We start from the raw sequence: 21159 nt of genomic DNA, 5'->3' as shown, positions 1-21159 counted from the left end.
CAAAGTGTTATCCATCTAGCAAAGAATCCATCTTTTCATTCCAGAACGAAGCACATACAACTGTGATATCATTTTATCCGGTCTCTTCTGGAAGATGGGATTTTGAAACTTGAAAAGATTAGTGGAGCTCAAAATCCGGCAGACATGTTGACAAAGAAGATGACTATGGACAAACTGAAGTTGTGTTCAGTTTCCGTTGACATGCTAGAATAACAAGACTAGAAATGCTGCTGCATCGATTGAGGTGTGAAGACAAATTAAAATCAGTCTTCAAGTGGGAGATTGTTGAATATTAAAAAAAAACATATGGGCTGCTAAAGAATTAGCAGCCGGTTGCTTGGAAAAAAATTAGGGGGCTGAATTTTGTTGAATTTTATGCATGAGAAAATTATTTTTAGTAATTGGAATTTAGAGTATTTACAAAGATTAGTCCTTAAGCTTCTACTATAAATACTCTAACTCATTTAGCTTCAAAATCATCCTAAAATCCCAAAATCATTTCTTTCTCCTAATACTAGAGAGATTTCTTGTGATTAGTGAGTGTTTTGTAAACACCTGTAAATTTTCTCTCTTAGTAAAAGATCTGCAGCAGTCCGGAGACGTAGGCACAATTGACTTAACTTCGTTATAAATTTTTTATTATTTTTCCGCTTTTATTTTGCATTCTCACTAATCTGATTATAATCTGATTATAGGGAAATTACTCGTTTTCGATTTATTTCCCAACACATCTCTTCAAAAAACAAATGTTTAGAAGTCAAAAGTTTTCTTACATCTTCTTTCTCCCTCTCGGATACATCGATTATGTCCAAAAGCTTAGGGTTCTCAACAACCTTGCAAGAAATGCCTCTCCCCAGTAAATCATTCAGTCTTCTATATGTTTTGCTCAAATTATTGAACTTGTCCTCACATTGTTGAGGATACATGGTAATCCCAATCAGCCATGACCTTCGAAACACACTTCCATTTTCCTTGTTTCTTCAAAAGGGAAGACATTTTTATCTGACTACCCACGCAATCAGTGGGAGGATCCTCCCCGATGTACGAAAGAATAGTAACCAAAAGCTTCACGCTTTTTCCAGTCCATTTCATGCGTTGCCAGGGCGACCCGTCCTCGCTGTTGCCAGCTTCATTGTGCTCAAGTTTGCTTTGTTCAGCATAATTTGACATATCATTTTCGATAACAATGCTTTTCCGAGTCTCATTTTCAGCTAAACCAAAAGCAGAAGCTTGTTGAGACATGCGTGGCTTTTGTTTGTGTTGAAGCTGTACCGGATCTTGTAGATCTAGACAACCATATACCCATCCCTGCAGCATATCACCACCTACTGGTGGTTTACCTTCCATTGTTGTCAAGCGGATATGCGATGAACTCATTGGATCAGATCCTAAAACATAAGTTCGACAAGATACAATCAGGTTGCTTGGTTAGTATTTCGATATCATTGGAGCACAATTAAAGAGTTCAGACACAAACAGTTAAAGTCGTTCTCAGTTTAGCACCAAGCTAAAGAGTCCCATGGAATGAGTTTCATTCCCTGGATAACAGTTTCTACAATTAGATTTCTCAATAAATACTTGAGCAATACCTTTTATAGCCAAAATCGATCTAATTTCTAAGAATGATAGGAACAAACAACGCAATTTCATGAAAGTAGATCCAAATAGATCTGTTTCCAATGAATGAATCCAAAACAGAAATTTATGGAAGTGAAAGCAAATAAATGCATAACCAGAGATCTAATAAAGAAACTCAAATAGACAAATGGGACTTATCTGCTTCTGCATGGAGCAGAAAGCCATTACCTCCATCAGACAATTTCCTCCCTCTTCACAATCTGCAATGTGGAAGCAGCATCGATATATATAACTCAAAGGGCCCGAGGTGCACAAACTGTGAATGCTTGAGAATTAGTGAAAATGGACGATAAAAATGAAATGCTCGAAAGGTAACGCTGGCACATGTAACTTCAGTTTTAACTTGAGCACGATATCCACTTGTCGGTTCATTAATGCTTACGACAGAACATGGAAAACATAGCTCGCTGTAGGATATCTTCAGAATCTATAACAATAAGCTTGAATTGATGAAACAAAATAACATGATGCATCAGAACATAAGGCTATATTGACAATCTTAAACAAAATATAGCAAAATTTATAAGCCAGCAAGTTTTTCAATACATTAAACTTAAAATAGGATTCCAAGATGTAACCAGGATCAGAACATGTACTCGGTTTTAGACACTGCTCATTTTCTTGTTCCCAGTTGGGATGCTAAACGCTCATTTACAAGCTTCATACATTCATTTTCCAGCCTGATCTTATCCAAATCCCTATCCTTGTTCCAATTTATCCTTCGCCACTTAAACTGTTGCTTCTCCAGTGCAAGCTTTCGGGCCTGAATTTGTATCTTCTGCCTTCTCAACTCAAGTAAGCGAAATGCCATCCACTGCTCTTGCAACGCATATGAGCTGTTGTAGTTTGGGTTAACATGACTCAAATCAAGTTGGTCATTTTGTTTAGAAGCTTCCAACATTTTTCCATACTCCACAGAATTCGAAGGATTGCCAACAACCACGTCTTTCATTTCATTCATTTGTTTACACCTCTTTGAGGATGGCTCCGGAAACCTTGAAGTTCCCTTGTTATCTTCTATTCCCTCAAATCCACCATCAGGTGCAGCATCTTGCTGTTCTTTCTCAAACTCATCATCCCCATTGTGTTGCCTCGACTGATTAGGCTCATCGTCTTCTCTGCTTCCAAGAATCAACTGCAAGGAGTGCTGCAACTCTGGATCATGAGGAAGATTCAATCTATTCCCAGTATGGTAAGAACACATTTCCTCTTAAAACAGATTCTTCGAGCTCAAAATTTTCTTTACCTCCTCCTTTACCTTATTATATACATTCATTATGTCCAAAAGCTCCGGGTTCTCTACAACCTTACAACAAATGCCTTTGCCAAGAACATCATTGAGTCTCTTGTATCTTTTATTTAAATCATTGAACTTGTCCTCGCATTGCTGCGGCGATACATGATGACCCCTTTCAATCATGAGTTTTGAAACGCACTTCCACTTCCCTATCTTATGCACAATAGACGATTTCCTTCTAACACCACCCAGACAATCAGAAGAAGCATCCTCATCAACATAACAAACAGCATTAATCAAAAGCCTAACCATTTGTGGTGTCCATTTCACTCGCTGCCACAAGAACTCGCCTCTCCCCTCGGAACCATCATAACATCCATCACCACCACCTTGTTTATCGAAATTGTTCCAATTATCATCACTTGGTTTTTCGATTTCTTTCATATTCTCAGACCCGAATGGCAAAACATCTTGAAATTGGGAACCTTGCTGGTAAAATTGCTGGTCGTCTAACCCTTGATGAACCTGAAATGAGCCTAGTGAGTCCAAATATGCAAATGACTGAGTCTGACCACCTGGAATCAGATTGTTATCTGATGCTGGATTTCCTTCCATAGTTTGTCAAAAAAAAATTCAATACTACTTTCAATATAGCTTACAAGCTTTTTATAGGCCAAATTGACACTTTTGGAAATGGAGAACCAGAGAAGGCAATGGCTGCTAACATTAGTAGGTGAATTAAAGCAAAATCTTTGAGCGGATACAAAAATTAAAACGAAATCCAGCAACAAGATTCAGAAAATCCCAAACAAGTAAACACCCAAATTGCATGCAACATTGCAAAACTCAAATGTAACACCCGACTCGTTCACTGAAGCTAACGTACACAGTTTTGGGATTCTTCTCAAATGGAGAAGTTGTAAAGCAGTGGAAAGAGACTTATCTGGCACAAAAGCAAAGACCCATTTCGTCATAAAAGTTGTTCTTTTTCCCTTTAACAAATAAAGTTAAAAATATCATCTTTTTGGCTCCAAAGCTCTCTTCTTTTCATGCGAACTAGGCAGTTGTGCAGTAAGACAATGGTGCAATTTGATTTAACTCAAAAAGAGAATTTGGCATGGCTGAGTCAGATCCGACCTGGTTATACTGAACTGTAGAGGTCCGATCTGACTCAATTAATCATGGAATGTAAAAATTTAAGAGATATAAAATTAAATATTAATATAAAATAAAAAATATTTTAATTATATAAAAGTTTAAATTTTCTAAGAGTTAGACTGCATTCAACATCCCTTCAATGCTTAAAGTGGATTTTTCTTTGATTTCCTTTAATTTCAAATTTAATTAATCGATCAAATACCGAATATAATGGTAAGGTACATTGTTAATTTTATAAGAGGTATAATCACGAAATTTCAAACATAAAATTTTCTTTGATTTTCTTTAATTTTTATTATAGTTAATCGATCGAATATCAAATGTTAAGTATAATGATAAGATACGTTGTTAATATTATAAGGAGAGATAACTACAAAACATGAACAATAAAATCAACGTAAAAGATTAAAAAATATATTGAAACATTGTATTTATGTAAAATCCCAAATATCATTCTTTTTTTTAAAAAATTATTAAATTGCTAAATTTTCAGTATACTGATAAGTAGGGGTGAGAATAGGCCAGGTCGGCCTCCAGGAGCCTGGGCCTGGCCTGTATAAAGTCTGGCCTGGCCTGACCTATTTAACTAAACAGGCCAGGCCCAGACCTTTTTAAAAACTTATTTAACTAAACAGGCCAGACTTAGGCCTATTAAAAAGCCTTATAAGCCTGATAGGTCGGCCTATTTAGAGTGACTACTTTGTAAAATGTACTAAGTTAGAGTAACTTAATAAGGATTTTACTCTAAAATTAATGGCTAAACTGAAAATATTAAATGTTTATTGTTAAACAGGCTTTTAAACAGACCATGCTTTTAAACATGCCTAGGCCATACCTAAATAAAAGCTTTTGACAGGCCACAGGCCAGGCCCAGGCCTACACAAATCATTATAGGCCAGGCCCTTGCCTGGGCCTGGCCTATTCCCACTCCTACCGATAAGAGACTTTGTTCATATTATTAAGAGAGATAATTACGAAATTCCGAATAATAGAATTAACGTAAGAGAATAAAAAAATATAGTAAAACATTATATTTATGTAAAATCTCAAATATCATTCTTTTAAAAAAATTGTTTTATTGAATTACTAAATTTTGAATATAGTGATAAGGTATGTTGTTCATATTATTAAGAGAGATAATTACGAAATTCCGAATAATAGAATTACGTAAAAAAAGAAAGAAAATATTAAAATATTATATTTATGTAAAATCCCAAATATCATTATTTTTCCGAAGAAAAATTATTAACGTAGTATGAAATCACATGTTAAAGGTTAAAGTGACTTATGGCCTACAAGTTTATGCAATTGTTTTCTTTCTTCTTGTTCATCTTAATTTGAAACAGCGTAGAGTGCTTTAATCTATTCAACATCATCATAGCTGCCAAGGAAAACAGGAGATCGCTCATGTATCTTCCCTGGGACTAAATCAAGTGCCTGCAAATGCATGGAAAATTAACAACATATGAGGATTCTGTTGCCTTGTGAATCGAACCGACGCTCGACGAGTCGAACGGTAAGTAACTCGAGTTTTCTCGATCGAAAATGATTGAGGCAAGCAAGTCATAATACCCTTTGTTTTCCAGTGAAAGCTTGACCTCCAGCCTGCTCCATCAGGTATGACATTGGGAAGACTTCGTAAAGAAGACAGTATAGGAAAGAAGTTATGTTAAGTGAGGAAATAAACCAAAATTGCAATGAAGAAATGGAGCTTTCAAAGCGATGTTGTACCGAAGCTTTCCGTTTGGACTTTTCTTATCTGCAGGGTATAAGAAGATACCGCCGTAAAGCAGTGTCCGGTGCACATCTGCAACCACGCTGCAAAGGCAAATGCCATTAGTGTTATCTTCGGTGGAGTATAAAATGCAACACATATCCAGACACATGTAAATATACTCATGTCCGGTGCTCGAGGCGTCCGAGTAACATAGCGAGCCTAATAGTAGATTACCTTCCAATGTACCTAAGGGACCTTGGGGGTGAACCATCTGCAGGGAAATTGCATTTTTCCACAAACTTTGTAGTTGGCTCATCCCAATTCATGGCATTTCCTTCATTTACTGAATAAATCTTTCCCCTTTTTGGTACCTTGATATTGGGATGGGTTAGTATGAACTCGCCGAGAGATGGATCGAGTGTGAAACCGTTGACGCCACTCCCGGTACTCAGCACTAGCTGCAAATCAAAAGCAAAGAACCTTCCAATGTGTTTCAATTATCAAAACAAAATCGATCTGAGTTGCAGTAAATGCTGATAGTGGTGATTGTTCTTACCGTGCAGGAGCATCCGTACATGCAATAACCGGCTGCTAAGAGGTTTCTTCCGGGTTGCAATACGTCATCGATCATCGGATTGTCTTTATCTTTAACCAGATAAATCCCGAAAATCTGATCACATGAGGTAAACATTCATGTTCACCATCCATAAACCAGTTTAGAACAAAGGAAATGCTGAAGGCTGAAGCAAAGGGCGAGCTTACAGTTCCTATGGAAACACCACAATCAATGTTTGAGGATCCGTCCAATGGATCAAAAACAACAATGTATCTGCATAAACAAATACAAAATTTAGCCTAGAATTCGTAACCAATACTCGGAGACGATGATTAGGCATATCAGTGTCGGATTTCTGCATGTATCAAACCTTCCACGCTTCGATTGATCGACGAATATAGCCTCTTCGTCCTCCTCCGAAACCAGGATGCACTACACAAGATTACACATAAGATTATGCACTAATTTTCATTCAATCAAAGATATGAACAGATAGTTTTTCAGGCTTACTGTTCGTCCACTGCTAATCAAAGCCTTAACAAAAACTTCATTCGAAAGCACGTCCAGCTTCTTCTGTTCTTCACCCTAAAACATGGGGGGGGGGGGTCTCAATTCATACAACAGAAGATGATGGAAAATTAAAGCCATTAACGATGAAGGCATACCTGAACATTGGTCTCTCCTGAAAGTCCTAATAGTTTTGCAAGACCCGCCTGTACACATAGAACAATGATTTTGCAAGTGAAATCTGATATCAGAACTACAAAAATACCAAATGATCACCAGTAAAGAGTGTAAAAGGACCTTGCTAACAGAAGAGCAGACGAATTTGCAGCCAAGAACAATGTGATTGAGAAAGATGGTTAAATCGCCACGAGATTCAGGGTGCTTGGTTTGCTCATTCAAGACATGGCGAGTGATGGTCATCAAATCAGTTCTATGAGCATCAGCTTCATGATCCATGACAAGCCCTTTTTTTCCTCAACACAAAACTCAAACCTTTTCCCCTCAAAATTAGATCAAAGCTTTCTTTTTGGGATCAAATGAAATTAAAAAAAAAGGATGAAACTTGGAGAGCGAAGAAACCTTTTTTTCCTTCTGTTTTTGTAGCGTAAAGAGCAAGAGAAGTTGGAGAATAAAGATATATACATGTGAATATATATATCAACATCAACTACAGAGTGGATTTTGATTATCCAATAAAGGATTAGAATGACACGTTTGACCAATTTGATCACATAGCTGTGAGTCATCAAGAATTCAGCTATTGTTATTTCCAACCTATGCTGTTTCTAAACGTTACAAGTGCTTAGCTTTTGATCAACAATGGCGGTTTTGGGTTTGAGTAACGAATAAGGGAGAGGATATGTCGGTTAAAATCAACTAAATGAATCATTCGGTTAAATTGATTTTGGTTAATTCGATCATTGTGATTAAGTTAAATATAATTTTAATTAATTTAGTTTACAGCTCAATTTTGGTTAGACAAATCAATATATTCTAATTAAATCGATTCTATATAAATGTATTGAACTAATTAATTACGGAGAATGAGTGTTATTTTGATGGGTAAATTATAAATTTTATCATTTTTTTCATTTTTAATTTGATCATAAAAGTTTAAATATGTTTCCTCGACATGGAAAGGTATATAGTAGTCATGTGTGCTAATGTTAATTGTTTTTATTGATATAGATTTTGTGTCATTCATGTTATTTTCTTTTTTTCTTATTTCAAATATAAAAATTTTATAATTTTATAATTATGTCGTGTTATCGCTGTAATTAATATTTTTGTGTCTTTTTCAATCATTTAAGTTATCAACTAATTCGTCCAATTATCTCCTATCACTCTATCATTTTAGATTTTACATAAATCACTTTAAAATTCGTAAAATTCAATTTAAAACTCTAAAATACTATGGTCTATAATATTCGTCGTCTGATTAGCATGAAAATAAGCTATACAACATGCTTCCTCTTTTTACATCTCTCTACACTTAGATTTTGAAAATTTTATTTAAAGTGTTTCATAATTTTTTTTACAAAAATATTTAATCATAATGTCGTTAAATATTTAACGATAGAATAATCAAAATAGGAGTAAATTAAAAGTTCAGTAAATATTTATTTTAAAATTTTAGTGATCAAAGTACGAGTGAAAAGAAGTTTAATAAAATTTATAGTTTATCTTATTATTTTAGATTAATCACTAATATCCAATTAATTTATCGTCTAATTCAGATTAAATTTTATATAAATTTATTATAAAATAATACTCCGAACCTAATTTATTATCATAGTTTGAAACTCTTATATTACTTAAAAAAGAATATAATGCCTCATTTGTTAGCTCGACTAATTGTTAGTTATCCTATTTTAATATATATTTATATAGGTAATTTAGCACTGGTCCACGTTAGTCCTATCTGCGTTGCACTTTGATCCTTGGAGACCTCAACACTGTTTATAACTTGGCTAAACCGGTCTTCCTCCATCAGTTCAATACGGCGGTTCCTGTTAGAAATCGAGCACCGATACATCAGTCCAGCAGCTCAGAATGCTATACATTCATAACGAGAGAGAAGGATAACAAGGTCAAGGAAGCAGTGGTTGTCTCTCTTCAACTTTGACTCACCCTTTCTTTAGCGATCAATAGTTTGATCCAAAAACCATAACTTTCTCCCCCTCGATCGTGTTTTCATGGGAACAACAGACCTTACCCAAGCACTCCTCAAAAACACCAAAAACCCAAAGCTAGCATGGCAACTCTTCAAGCGGATTCAATCTTCACAACCCAATCCCTCTGTTCTTTCATCAGTGCCCACCATTGCCCGTATCCTTATCCGTTCTAAATTGCTCCCAGAAATCGATCAGCTTCACCTCCTCCTCTTATCCTCACAGCCCCAACAAAATCCCCTCCGCTCCCTCATTTCCCTTGTCAATCTCTTAGCTAAATCAGGTTTCTCTGATAAATCCTTTTCCCAGTTCCGGTCCATAAGAACAAACTTCCCACAAAACCCGCCTTCCATTTGTCTGTACAATGTTCTCTTTGGATGTTGTATTAAAGAAAGAATTTCCGATTTGTGCTTTGGTTGTATAAAGATATGGTCGTTGCCGGTGTTTTTCCTCAAACTTATACTTTCAATCTTTTGATTTGTTGGTTGTATGATTTGGGTCATTTGGAGGACGCCCGAGAATTGTTTGATAAAATGCCTGAGAAAGGTTGTCTGCCTAATGAGTTTAGTTTTGGCGTCTTGGTTCGGGGGTATTGCAGATTCGCCCTTGCTAATAAAGGGGTGGAGCTTTTGGATGAGATGAAAAAGTCCAGGATTTTGCCGAATGGAGTTGTGTATAATACATTGATTTCGAGTTTTTTGTAAGGAAGGTAAAACTGATGATGCTGAAAATTTGGTAGAAAGAATGAGAGGATGGTTTGTTTCCTGATGAAGTTACATTCAATGCTAGAATATCCGCTCTTTGTAAAGCGGGTCAAGTTCTCGAAGCATCAAGGATTTTAAGAGAGATGCAAATAGATGAAGCCGTGGGGCTACCTCGGCCTAATGTTATAACCTATAATCTAATGCTTGAGGGGTTCTATAAGCAGGGGATGCTGGTGGAAGCAAAGAACTTGGTTGAGTCTATGGAGAAAAATGGCGATTTGATGAATTTAGAGAGTTATAATATCTGGTTGTTGGGGTTGCTAAGAAATGGGAAGTTACTAGAGGCTCAACTTGTACTTAAGGACATGGTCAATAAAGGTGTAGAACCTAATATTTACTCGTATAATGGTGATGAGTTTTATTATAAGGAGTGGTCTTTCTCCCGATACAATAACTTACAGCACTTTATTACATGGCTACTGTCGTAAAGGGAAGTTATCTGAAGCAAATGATATTCTAAATGAGATGATGAGAAATGGTTGTGTCCCGAATACTTGTACTTGCAATATTTTGCTGCATAGCTTGTGGAAAGAGGGGAAAATATTAGAGGCAGAAGAGTTATTGCAAAAGATGAATGAAAAAGGTTATGGTGTGGATACTGTAACCTGCAATATTGTAATTGATGGTTTGTGTATAAGTGGGAAGTTGGAAAAAGCTATGGAAATCACCGATGAGATGTGGACGCACGGAAGTGCTGATCTAGGTAACCTTGGAAACTCATTTATTGGCCTAGTTGATGATGTTAACTGTCGCATGAAATGTACTCCTGACTTAGTTACATATTCTATCATAATTAGTGCTCTATGAAAGGCTGGAAGGATAGATGAGGCTAAAAAGAAATTCAAAGAGATGATGGCTAAAGTGGTCTTTGAAGCTGCGTTAGATAGATCTTTTCATTTGGGTAATTTCTTTTATAAGGATCTCATTGAAAAACTTTGTAAAGATGAGAAGTTACAGGAAGCTAGTGGTATTTTGCACAAGTTGATTATCAAAGGATACAAATTTGATCCTGCATCATTCATGCCAGTGGTTGATGACTTGGGTAAACGAGGAAACAAGCTCGAGGCTGATGAACTTGCAGAGAAGATGTTGGAGATGGCTTCAGATGGTAGAGTGGAAAACAAGATATCTCGAAAAGAAAAGGAATCAATCCATAGAAAAGGAACAAAGTATGGTGGAGATGACTGGCAAACAATAGTGCACAGTTATGGCTAAAATAGTAATTCTTTTTTCTTGATTTTTGTCTTCATTGGCTTTGTTGATCTTTGGAATGTTTAGTGCTACATTCTAATTGCCAAATATAGACAGCAGTTCAATGAGTTCCTTTTTTCTTATTAGTGCAGTTTATTGTCCTCTGTATATTATTTGATGTTCTTGACATAGCTTCGATTTAATATTCTTTTACAGGGATGATGGAAGTGGAATCGCTTTGAAATCCCTTTAGGGGGTACAGAAAGGTTGGGGTCAGGGAAGTATACCGAGTTTGCGGCCCCAGAAAAATGAGCTTTTTGATTACTGGTGAAGTTGGTTGTTTAAGTTCCCATTTATCAGAAGATAGGGGTGGAGGTTACTGGTAATTAACCAAGGATTAATTTGTCATTCATGGAGGATTCCTATGCCGATCACTTGTGCAAAATATTCATTTTAATTTCGTTGGGTTCGGAAGTCATGAAGCAGGCAAATGTTGCGGAGTAAGTTTTGACGTGCTTATTGATTTTCAGTTAATTGTCTGTGCTTGTGAAGTAACTGCCTAATAGCACCTTGTTTCTGTATTTCTGCAGACGGATAGCAAACTGGTTGGCGAGCAAGCTGGTTTTAGATTTTCTCTGTAGAGTAAAAAGGGTTGCGCAACACAACTTAGGCCAAAAGCTAAAACTTACATGCGGTAGTCTCACTACCGAACATGGTCTCGCTGTTTCACCTAGTTTGTGAAGCCACCATGAAAACTCTAACGTTAAACATCGAACTTTTAGTTAGTTCACACTGTGGCAAACACGAACAGATTACAAACATTTTCAGAACATTCGACTTGGAACATTTGCAGAATCTTGTCTTGGGTGGCAGTGCTACTAATGTGTTTGCAGCGATGCAGTGTACCAATATTACGACCCGTCTGTGAATTCAAGTCCCGTCTGTGACCGTTAACGCAATCTTACGACCAGGAGCTTCAGGAAGTGTACCACTAAGATCAACAAACCTCCATCCTGCTTCATTGTTTGCAGCAAGACAAACTTGTCCCATCACCGCCATGTTCTTCAGTAATCTGCGAATTCAAGTTTTTTTTTTCTGAAGGAAAGAAGAATGTAGTTTTGATTGCACTTTTCTTAAGGGTTATTTGTAACTGAACCAGCTTTGCTTTCTCGAGCAAGGAAAGGAAAATAAATGCGTATTGTTTATATGGTTAGAGATCGCGAGGGTTTTTCTTGCATACGCTGTAAATACTCGGTACTCCTTATAGAGATGATTCTCAGAACTATACATGAACTTTTATTAAATACATAATTATATACACAAACTTTGATTCTATATAACTGTATATATAAAATTTTGCTTGGATTCAATTTTTATATCATAATTATAGAACAAAACAACATTTTACAGTCTTGTACATTGAATCAGAGTTCACCGATAACATAAAAGATTACAAGACCTTAACAATGCAGCAGCTAAAGAATCATGCTGCCTGGTAAACAAAGATGCAAACCACAAACATACACTTCAATCCTACTCCATTACACAAACAAGCGATCGAACACTAATGTCTACACGTTCATCAAGCTCTCTACCTCACTCGGATTCTGTGGAAGTCTTCGTCGTCGTCTTTGGAATGAAGGGTAATCAAAGCATCCATCCTCGGCCGGACGAAACGCCGCCACCCAGAGCCGCTGATGCAGTACACGCCGTCTCCTTCACTCTTGCACTCAAACTTCCACCATTCGGACCCGTCGGTGACCGTTAAAACGATTCGACCACCGGGCAGTGTGCCGCTACGATCAGTAAACCTCCACCTAGCTTCATGGTGTGCTGCGAGATTAACTTCCGCGATTTCTTCCATTTCTTCAAACTCAAAAGATTGCAATGTGATGCATTTCTCAAACAATTCATTCTGCATTTTATAGCAGAACCAGGTCTGCTTACTCGAGCGAAGAAAGAAGAAACATTATTCCGAGTCGAATGTTTTCGAGAGTGTTTCTTGCGTAGGCTGTAAATGTTTGCAATTTGTTCGTTTTGGCCATCGCGAGAGCTAAAATGGGGATGCTCTGTTTTCATGGATAAACTTGGTCTCATGTCAAACATCGAGCAACGCATCATATGGTCGCGTGAATGCGCGATTTTTAGCATTTGGATGTTGGAAAAATAGATATGTAAAATTTTGTGGGGGAAAATCTTTGGACATTGTTCGAACTCGATGCTCTGTTTTCGTATAACTGTGAATGTTTAATATTTGTTTGTTTTTGGTGTTTGCGAGAACTAACTCATCATTTGGTAGTGTGAATGAATCCCCATTCTCTCGATTTCGTTTATTATTAAAATTGCGCTGCTTTTTTCTCTCAACAGATACAGCCCCGGCATCGCTCGCTCGCTCGCTTGCGAGAGAGACGATGAATCAGACTTTCCCGAGCCAATTAATTATTATTAGGATATATTACAAACTCCATCACTCAACGTTCTTCTTACTCTTATTTTAGTCATTACAATTTATTTATTTTTTAATTTGATCATTGTATTTCGAATTATATCTATATTAACCGTCGTTTACTTGCGTGAAAGCCACATTTTAACTGTCATTTTTCTTTCTGTTTTTTCATCTCTATCATCATACACCATCTACGACCATTATAATGAATTAAATTTTACAAACCAATTTTAGTGACACTTGTTATACTGATTTTTTTTTTGAATGATTTCTCTTTTAACTATCTTTCATTCTTTTTAATAAAATCAATTTTCTTTTGTTACCATCGACTTTATTAAAACATTTGAATTTTATTACCGAAACACTTCAAAGAACTCATTATAACATTATATCATTTGAGTTTGTTACATTTCCATATCATTATCTAATGGAAAAGGCATATTAAACTATTTTTTTCTTAAATTCCATGAATGAATAGAAGGAGATTCAACCTACTAGAACATAGAATATATGAGGTAAATTCTTTTACTTGAACATAGAAATTTCATTTTTTTCTTCAAATTTTCAACAAATTCACAACGATTGATAAGATCGTTTATCTAAATGTCTTGAAAATTTGAATTTAAAGAAATAATCGTGCATCTTTTCTCATTCATGGTTATTGAATTTCATTAATAGGAGGATCATTGAACAAATGAGCGTCCAAAGTCAAAATGTTCACTATACCAAAAATAAGTTCCAAGTAAAGTTTCACGTGAAAGAGATTAACAATCAAATCTTACTGATAACGTCATGATGTGACTATTTTCTTTCATTTTTTTAAGAAAATTATTAACTTCTTTAATTGTTACTGTCGGTCAATTAAGGTTGTCATCAAACGTCATTCACAATAAGAACGATATTAAATTATTTGTATTTAATCCATCTTTCTTATATATTGGTTTTCTACAAAAACCTATTAAATCTATGAAAATTTATCTAAACTTTTGATGTTATAAAACTTTGAACTCCTTCAATGATCGTTCGATAAGACTAGTTTTGAGCTTTGTGACTAAAGTGCATCACATCATCATCCATATATATATATATATATATATATAATATTATTCGAATTTTTCAGGCAATGATATGATACGATTTCAAAGTGTCAAAAGATTATCCAAGTTATGAGGTTTCAGGATTGATTTAAACTAAAAGAAAGTTTAAGGATTAAATTAAGAAAAATTATTAAGTTCAGGGTCTAAAAACTCCTTTAACCCAAAATCAAAGTACCATAGCGGCTAAAATGGTCGGCGAGCGAGCTGGTTTGAGATGTCCTCTGTTGCGGAAGCGCAACACAACATGGGCCAAAAGCTAAAACTTGCGCGCAACAGTCTCGCAATCGAACGACAGTCTAGCTATTCGACTAGGTTTATAAAGCCACCATGAAAACTCTAACGTTCAACTAGAAATTTAAATTACGGTTACGATCAAATATTTAGTCGCGTTCGTTTATTGTAATTATATATATAACAAATGATATTGTAGTTATTACATATATCATCATCGTTAATTCTTTAAAACAGTTTATTTTTTCTAAAATTTAAGTTATTTAAAAAAATAGAATAACATAATAATAGTTGGAATAGCGACCAACTATTACTTAATTGGCCGCTAATCGTTATATTGTGACTGTAGACACCATTTTTTCCGATTTCTACTTTTATAAATTATTATTATTATTTATGTTAATTACATTTTTTACAGGCTCCAATTGAAGCCCAAATACAACAACACAATCCAACAAACATAGGCCCAGTTACAAACAGTTGACCCGACCCAAGATCCGACCCATCTCAGGCCCAGCTAACCCAAACCCGCTAGGGTTTTTCACACTAATGCTCCAGCCGCCCCTGATCTCCACTGTTGGATCTGGACCCATCCAACAGTTGTTGGGTGTGGGTGATGGGGAACTAAGCGTGCTGGCCGACAAGTTATGGGTTTCCTTGGGAGGCACAAGCTGTAGTTGGGTGTGCCTCATGCGTGAGTCTTCTGCTGGGGAGCTGGAAATGGCATATGAGGTGCATGTGGCTCCATGTGGGATGTATAGGCACTAGCATGGGCAAGGTTAAAAAAATTACGTTCACAACTGTCCCTCTTTGCTCATTGTTGTGAAACGGGAATGAAGAAAAGATAATAGAGCGCCATTCATCAGATGACTAAAATAAAATAATAGGAAACCATGCATCCAATTCGCAAATCATATAAAATAAAAAGAAATGGTGACCAAATCAAAAAAATGCTAAACTTCAAGGGACCTAAGGCACGATTAACCATAAATATTTACTAAAACGTGAATCACTTTAAATAAAAAGGACCAAAAGAGTGATTTAACCTAAAACTAGTGACCAGAATATAAAATACGCTAAAGGTCTAGGGACCTTAACGTGATTCGCCAAAAACTTAATATAACAACTTCTCTCCCCTTTTCCAAATTCATTTCTGCCTGATGGTAAACCAAATCCCTAGCCTTCAATCACTCTTCCCTTCCCCTTTCACGTACGCGGTGGCCATGGCAGCCGACACTCTGACGAGCCGGCGCAAGCAACGTCTCGGCCACCCTATATGGCGGCCATTCTCCTCCCGTCGAGACCCACACACGGCGTTGGAAATACCACGAACCCAAACATCGCCCCTACGATGTTTCCTTCCTTGGGTAAGAACCAAGCATCGAACCACCATGCACGGTGGTTCTTCAACCTCAACTCCACACCTACTAATTCACCCTCTCCCCGACGACACGGCTACCAGGTAAACTACTTTCCTATCTCTATTTTTTTAAAGAACTGAATTAACATAGAATGAAAGAAAAAAGAGGAAAAAAAACAAACTAGAATACCTTCAAATATTAGGTTCTGATTTTGATTTATGAGTAAAATTTTGTTGTTCGTTCTTATTAATCAAAATCCTCATTTTACATTCTTTCATTCTCAGGTTATATAACCCATACAACCTTGAAAATAGAAAACAATCTCTCCTAATTTCCCATGATGTGTTCGGTTGGGAGTGGTGAAGTGGGGAGCTGAGCTGGAGCATGGGCGTGGGTGATGGGAACTGAGCGTGCTGCCCGACAAGTTGTGGGCTTCCTTGGGAGGCAAAAGCTGCTCTTGGGTGTGCCTCATGCGTGAGTCTTCTGCTGGGGAGCTGGAAATGGCATATAGGGTGCATGTGGCTCCACGTGGGATGTATAGGCACTAACATGTGCAAGATTAAAAAAATGGTGTTCACAGCTGCCCCTCTTTGCTCATTATTATGAAACGGGAATGAAGCAAAGATAATAGAGCGATATTTTTTACTCAATCTCTTCTCTTAAAGTCGTGGGTTCTTCTGGAAATGTTGATCCAAGGTTGAACAAGTTCTTCTCATTATGAACTTTTTCTCCCTCGTTGGGTGAGTTCTTCTCATTATGAACTCTCTGCTGGGGATATCAATCCACTATCTTCTGCGATGGTTGACCCAAGATGATGCTAATCCAACTACTTATGTGATGGATTTAAGTGAGATGACAATGTTCTATCCACCTTATTCTATGATGAAATCGAACGACATGTTGGTGATGTTTTAACTCCGTATGCAATGGAAACAAGTTAAGGTTGAACAAGTTCTTCTCATTATGAACTTCTTCTCTCTCATCGGATGAGTTCTTCTCATTATGAACTTTCCACTGAGAATGTTGATCCCTCGAGTGAGGTGTTGCTGATTCAACTCCATATGCGATGAATCGAGCTAAGGTTGAACAAGTTCTTCTCATTATGAACATTTTCTCCCTCAATGGATGAGTTATTCTCATTATGAACTCTCCACTGGAAATGTTGATCCAAGGTTGAACAAGTTCTACTCATTATGAACTTTTTCTCCCTTGTTGGATGAGTTGTTCTCATTATGAACTCTCCACTGGAAATGTTGATCCCTCGAGTGAGGTGTTGCTAATTCAACTCCATATGCGATGAATCGAGCTAGGTTGAAAAAGTTCTTCTCATTATGAACTTCTTCTCCCTCGTCGGATGAGTTCTTCTCATTATGAACTTTCCACTGAGAATGTTGATCCCTCGAGTGAGGTGTTGCTGATCCAACTCCATATGCGATGAATCGAGCTAAGGTTGAACAAGTTCTTCTCATTATGAACTTCTCCCTCAATGGATGAGTTCTTCTCATTATGAACTCTCCACTAGAAATGTTGATCCAAGGTTGAACAAGTTCTTCTCATTATGAATTTCTTCTCCCTCGTTGGATGAGTTCTTCTCATTATGAACTCTCCACTGTAAATGTTGATCCCTCTAGTGAGGTGTTGTTGATTCAACTCCATATGTGATTAATCGAGCTAAGTTTGAACAAGCTCTTCTCGTTATGAACTTCTTCTCCCTCATTGGATGAGTTCTTCTCATTATGAACTCTCCACTGGAAATGTATATCAGTTCTCTTTGAAGATCTTCCAACCTGTAAAAGATTATCATGTGTCAGTAATAATTGTTTTTGAAGTACCTGAATGTACTGACCTGAAGGTTCTCGAATCCTTGTTGAGATCCATTTTTTCAAAAATGAAGACGTGAATCGATTCTTTGCTAAAATCATCTTCTTCAATTATGAAATGAAACCTCTGCTAACTTTGGAATTCCTATCAAATATTCAATATCTGGACGAAAATAAATAAGGAAATTGTTTTAAGAGAAGCTCTCTTGAGTGAGATAAAATTTCTTGTTTCCCTTGAAACATATTTTGTCTCCCTTGAGACAGTTTCCCTTGAAACATCAATCTTTGAATATGTTTCCCTCGAAACAAGAAATTTTATCTTACTCAAGAGAGCTTCTCTTAAAACAGTTTTCTTATTTATTTTCATCCAGATATTGAATATTTGACTGGAATTCCAAAGTTAGCAGAGGTTTCATTTCACAATTGAAGAAGAAGATTTCAGCAAAGAATCGATTCACGTCTTCATTTTTGAAAAAATGGATCTCAACAAGGATTCGAGAACCTTCAGGTCAGTACCTTCGGGTACTTCAAACACAATTATTACTGACACATGATAATCTTTTGTAGGTTGGAAGATCTTCAAAGAGAACCAATATACATTTCCAGTGGAGAGTTCATAATGAGAAGAACTCATCCAATGAGGGAGAAGAAGTTTATAATGAGAAGAACTTATTCAACATTAGCTCGATTCATCACATATGGAGTTGAATCAGCAACACCTCACTCGAGGGATCAATATTTCTAGTGGAGAGTTCATAATGAGAAAAATTCATCCAACGAGGGAGAAAAAGTTCATAATGAGAAGAACTTGTTCAACCTTGGATCAACATTTCCAGTGGAGAGTTCATAATGAGAAGAACTCATCCAATGATGGAGAAGAAGTTCATAATGAGAAGAACTTGTTCAACCTTAGCTCGATTCATCGTATATGGAGTTGAATCAGCAACACCTCACTCGAGGGATGAACATTCTCAGTGGAAAGTTCATAATGAAAAGAACTCATCTGACGAGGGAGAAGAAGTTCATAATGAGAAGAACTTGTTCAACATAGATCGATTCATCGTATATGGAGTTGAATCAGCAAACACCTCACTCGAGGGATCAACATTTCCAGTGGAGAGTTCATAATGAGAACAACTCATCCAACGAGGGAGAAGAAGTTGATAATGAGAAGAACTTGTTCAACCTTGGATCAACATTTCCAGTGGAGAGTTCATAATGAGAAGAACTCATCCAATGAGGGAGAAGAAGTTCATAATGAGAAGAACTTGTTCAACCTTAGCTCGATTCATTGCATATGGAGTTGAATCAGCAACACCTCACTCGAGGGATCAACATTCTCAGTGGAAAGTTCATAATGAGAAGAACTTATCCGATAAGAGAGAATAAGTTCATAATGAGAAGAACTTGTTCAGCCTTAACTTGTTTCCATCGCATACGGAGTTAAAACATCACCAACATGTCGTTCAATTTCATCACAGAATAAGGTGGATCAAACATTGTCATCTCACTTAAATCCATCACATAAGTAGTTGGATTAGCATCATCTTGGGTTAACAATCGCAGAATATAGTGGATTGATATCCCCAGCGGAGAGTTCATAATGAGAAGAACTCACCCAACGAGGGAGAAGAAGTTCATAATGAGAAGAACTTGTTCAACATTGGATCAACATTTCCAGAAGAACCCACGACTTGAAGAGAAAAGATTGAGTAAAAAATGGCGCTCTATTATCTTTGCTTCATTCCCGTTTCATAATAATGAGCAAAGAGGGGTAATTATGAACGCCATTTTTTTAATCTTGCCAATGCTAGCGCCTATACATCCCACGTGGAGCCACATGCACCCCATATGCCATTTCCAGCTCCCCAGCAGAAGACGCACGCATGAGGCACACCCAACTACAGCTTGTGCCTCCCAAGGAAGCCCATAACTTATCGATCAACACTCTCAGTTCCCCATCACCCACACCCATGCTCCAGCTCGGCTCCCTACTTCACCACTCCCAACCGAACACATCATGGGAAATTAGGAGAGATTGGTTTCTGTTTTCAAGGTTGTTTGGGTTATATAACTCGAGAATGAAAAAAATGTAAAAGGAGGATTTTGATTAATAAGAACGAACAACAAAATTTTACTCAAAAATCAAAATCAGAACTTAATATTTGAAGGTATTCTAGCTTGTTGTTTTTCTCTTCTTTCTTTTATTCTATGCTAATTCGGTGCTTTAAAAAAATAATAATAAATAGATATAGGAAAGTACTTTACCTGGTAGCCGTGTCGTCGGGGAGAGGGTGGATTAGTAGGTGTGGAGTTGAGGTTGAAGAACCACTGTGCATGGTGGTTCGATGCTTAGTTCTTACCCAAAGAAAGAAACATCGTAGGGGCGATGTTTGGGTTCGTGGTATTTCCAACGCCGTGTGTGGGTCTCGACGGGAGGAGAATGACCACTCATATAGGGTGGCCGAGACGTTGCTTACGTCGACTCGTCGGAGTATCAGCTGCCATGGCCACCGCGTACGTGAAAGGGGAAAGGAAGAGTGATTGAAGGCTAGGAATTTGGTTCACCATCAGGCAGAAATGAATTTGGAAAAGGGGAGAGAAGTTGTTATACTAAGTTTTGGGTAAATCACGTTAAGGTCCCTAGACCTTTAGTGTGTTTTACATTCTGGTCACTAGTTTTAGGTTAAATCACTCTTTTGGTCCTTTCTATTTAAGGTGATTTGCGTTTCAGTAAATTTTGAGAGTTAATCGTGCCTTAGGTCCCTTGAAGTTTAGCATTTTTTGTGATTTGTTCACCATTTCATTTTATTTTATATGATTTGCCAATTGGATGCATGTTTTTCTATTATTTTATTTTAGTCATCTAATGAATGCATTTTTTTTCGAGATTGGCTACTGATATTTATGATCTTCCATTTCAGTCCTATATGTATGGTTTATTTACGATTCTAGTGCTCTTGTTATGCGATTTTCTTGTTTCATGCCATCATATTTATTTTATTAATGTTTATGATCTCAAATTTACTTTACACTTATTTTTGTCACTATGTTATGAATGAATGCATATAGATATTGTTTTATGTTGTACCATTAAATATGTTTTATGTATTACATATTTATTTTACATATATTATATATATATTAATTTATTATATTTATATAATACTACATGTAATATATATTGTGTAAATGTCATATTTTACCTCTTAGTACATTTATAATAAATGTTATGTTCTATGCTAAATATTATGAAAAAAATATA

At 36.6% G+C, this 21159-nt stretch overlaps 3 protein-coding genes, 1 long non-coding RNA gene and 1 pseudogene across 4 annotated transcripts; 1 reads left to right on the top strand and 4 right to left on the bottom strand.

Moving 5' to 3' along the window:
• Positions 1 to 2137: 2137 nt before the first annotated feature.
• On the bottom strand, positions 2138 to 3945 carry LOC120197442 (annotated as a pseudogene).
• Positions 3946 to 5325: 1380 nt separating this feature from the next.
• LOC120197273 (fructose-1,6-bisphosphatase, cytosolic-like) lies at positions 5326 to 6224 on the bottom strand. The gene is made up of 4 exons (XM_039198862.1): positions 5985 to 6224; positions 5765 to 5851; positions 5606 to 5681; positions 5326 to 5470 (listed from the first exon to the last, which is right to left on the bottom strand). The coding sequence occupies exons 1-4, from the start codon at positions 6074 to 6076 to the stop codon at positions 5396 to 5398; spliced, it is 330 nt and encodes a 109-aa protein (XP_039054793.1). The 5' UTR covers positions 6077 to 6224; the 3' UTR covers positions 5326 to 5395.
• Positions 6225 to 6243: 19 nt separating this feature from the next.
• LOC120197305 (fructose-1,6-bisphosphatase, cytosolic-like) lies at positions 6244 to 6891 on the bottom strand (the record flags this gene model as incomplete). The annotated part of the gene is made up of 4 exons (XM_039198885.1): positions 6244 to 6420; positions 6513 to 6579; positions 6677 to 6738; positions 6817 to 6891. Coding segments are annotated over 4 exons (381 nt in total), but the record flags the coding sequence as incomplete, so codon positions are not given.
• A 47-nt stretch (positions 6892 to 6938) lies between these two features.
• LOC120197274 (fructose-1,6-bisphosphatase, cytosolic-like) lies at positions 6939 to 7407 on the bottom strand. Its single transcript, XM_039198863.1, has 2 exons — positions 7111 to 7407; positions 6939 to 7019 (listed from the first exon to the last, which is right to left on the bottom strand). The coding sequence occupies exons 1-2, from the start codon at positions 7267 to 7269 to the stop codon at positions 6954 to 6956; spliced, it is 225 nt and encodes a 74-aa protein (XP_039054794.1). The 5' UTR covers positions 7270 to 7407; the 3' UTR covers positions 6939 to 6953.
• Positions 7408 to 8944: 1537 nt separating this feature from the next.
• On the top strand, positions 8945 to 11985 carry LOC120197698. Its single transcript, XR_005523290.1, has 3 exons — positions 8945 to 10952; positions 11156 to 11439; positions 11530 to 11985. It is a non-coding gene; the product is annotated as an uncharacterized LOC120197698 (long non-coding RNA).
• The last annotated feature ends 9174 nt before the right edge of the window (positions 11986 to 21159 follow it).

Source organism: Hibiscus syriacus, unplaced genomic scaffold (assembly GCF_006381635.1).
Source record: "Hibiscus syriacus cultivar Baekdansim isolate YM2019G1 unplaced genomic scaffold, ASM638163v2 tig00117048_pilon, whole genome shotgun sequence".
Classification (NCBI taxonomy): domain Eukaryota; kingdom Viridiplantae; phylum Streptophyta; class Magnoliopsida; order Malvales; family Malvaceae; genus Hibiscus; species Hibiscus syriacus.
The sequence above is the reverse complement of the archived record's forward strand: the minus strand, read 5'-3'. Positions and strand labels throughout refer to the sequence as shown.

Excerpts from the sequence above, each read along its gene's own strand:
- LOC120197273 (XM_039198862.1), bottom strand. The coding sequence starts at position 6,076 with ATGAATTGGGATGAGCCAACTACAAAGTTTGTGGAAAAATGCAATTTC. Across the intron at positions 5,852-5,984 it reads TCCCTTAGGTACATTGGAAG|CGTGGTTGCAGATGTGCACC; the intron begins GTAATCTACTAT and ends TTGCCTTTGCAG. Across the intron at positions 5,471-5,605 it reads CTTTCACTGGAAAACAAAGG|GCACTTGATTTAGTCCCAGG; the intron begins GTATTATGACTT and ends ATGCATTTGCAG.
- LOC120197274 (XM_039198863.1), bottom strand. The coding sequence starts at position 7,269 with ATGGATCATGAAGCTGATGCTCATAGAACTGATTTGATGACCATCACT. Across the intron at positions 7,020-7,110 it reads TCTGCTCTTCTGTTAGCAAG|GCGGGTCTTGCAAAACTATT; the intron begins GTCCTTTTACAC and ends CTATGTGTACAG.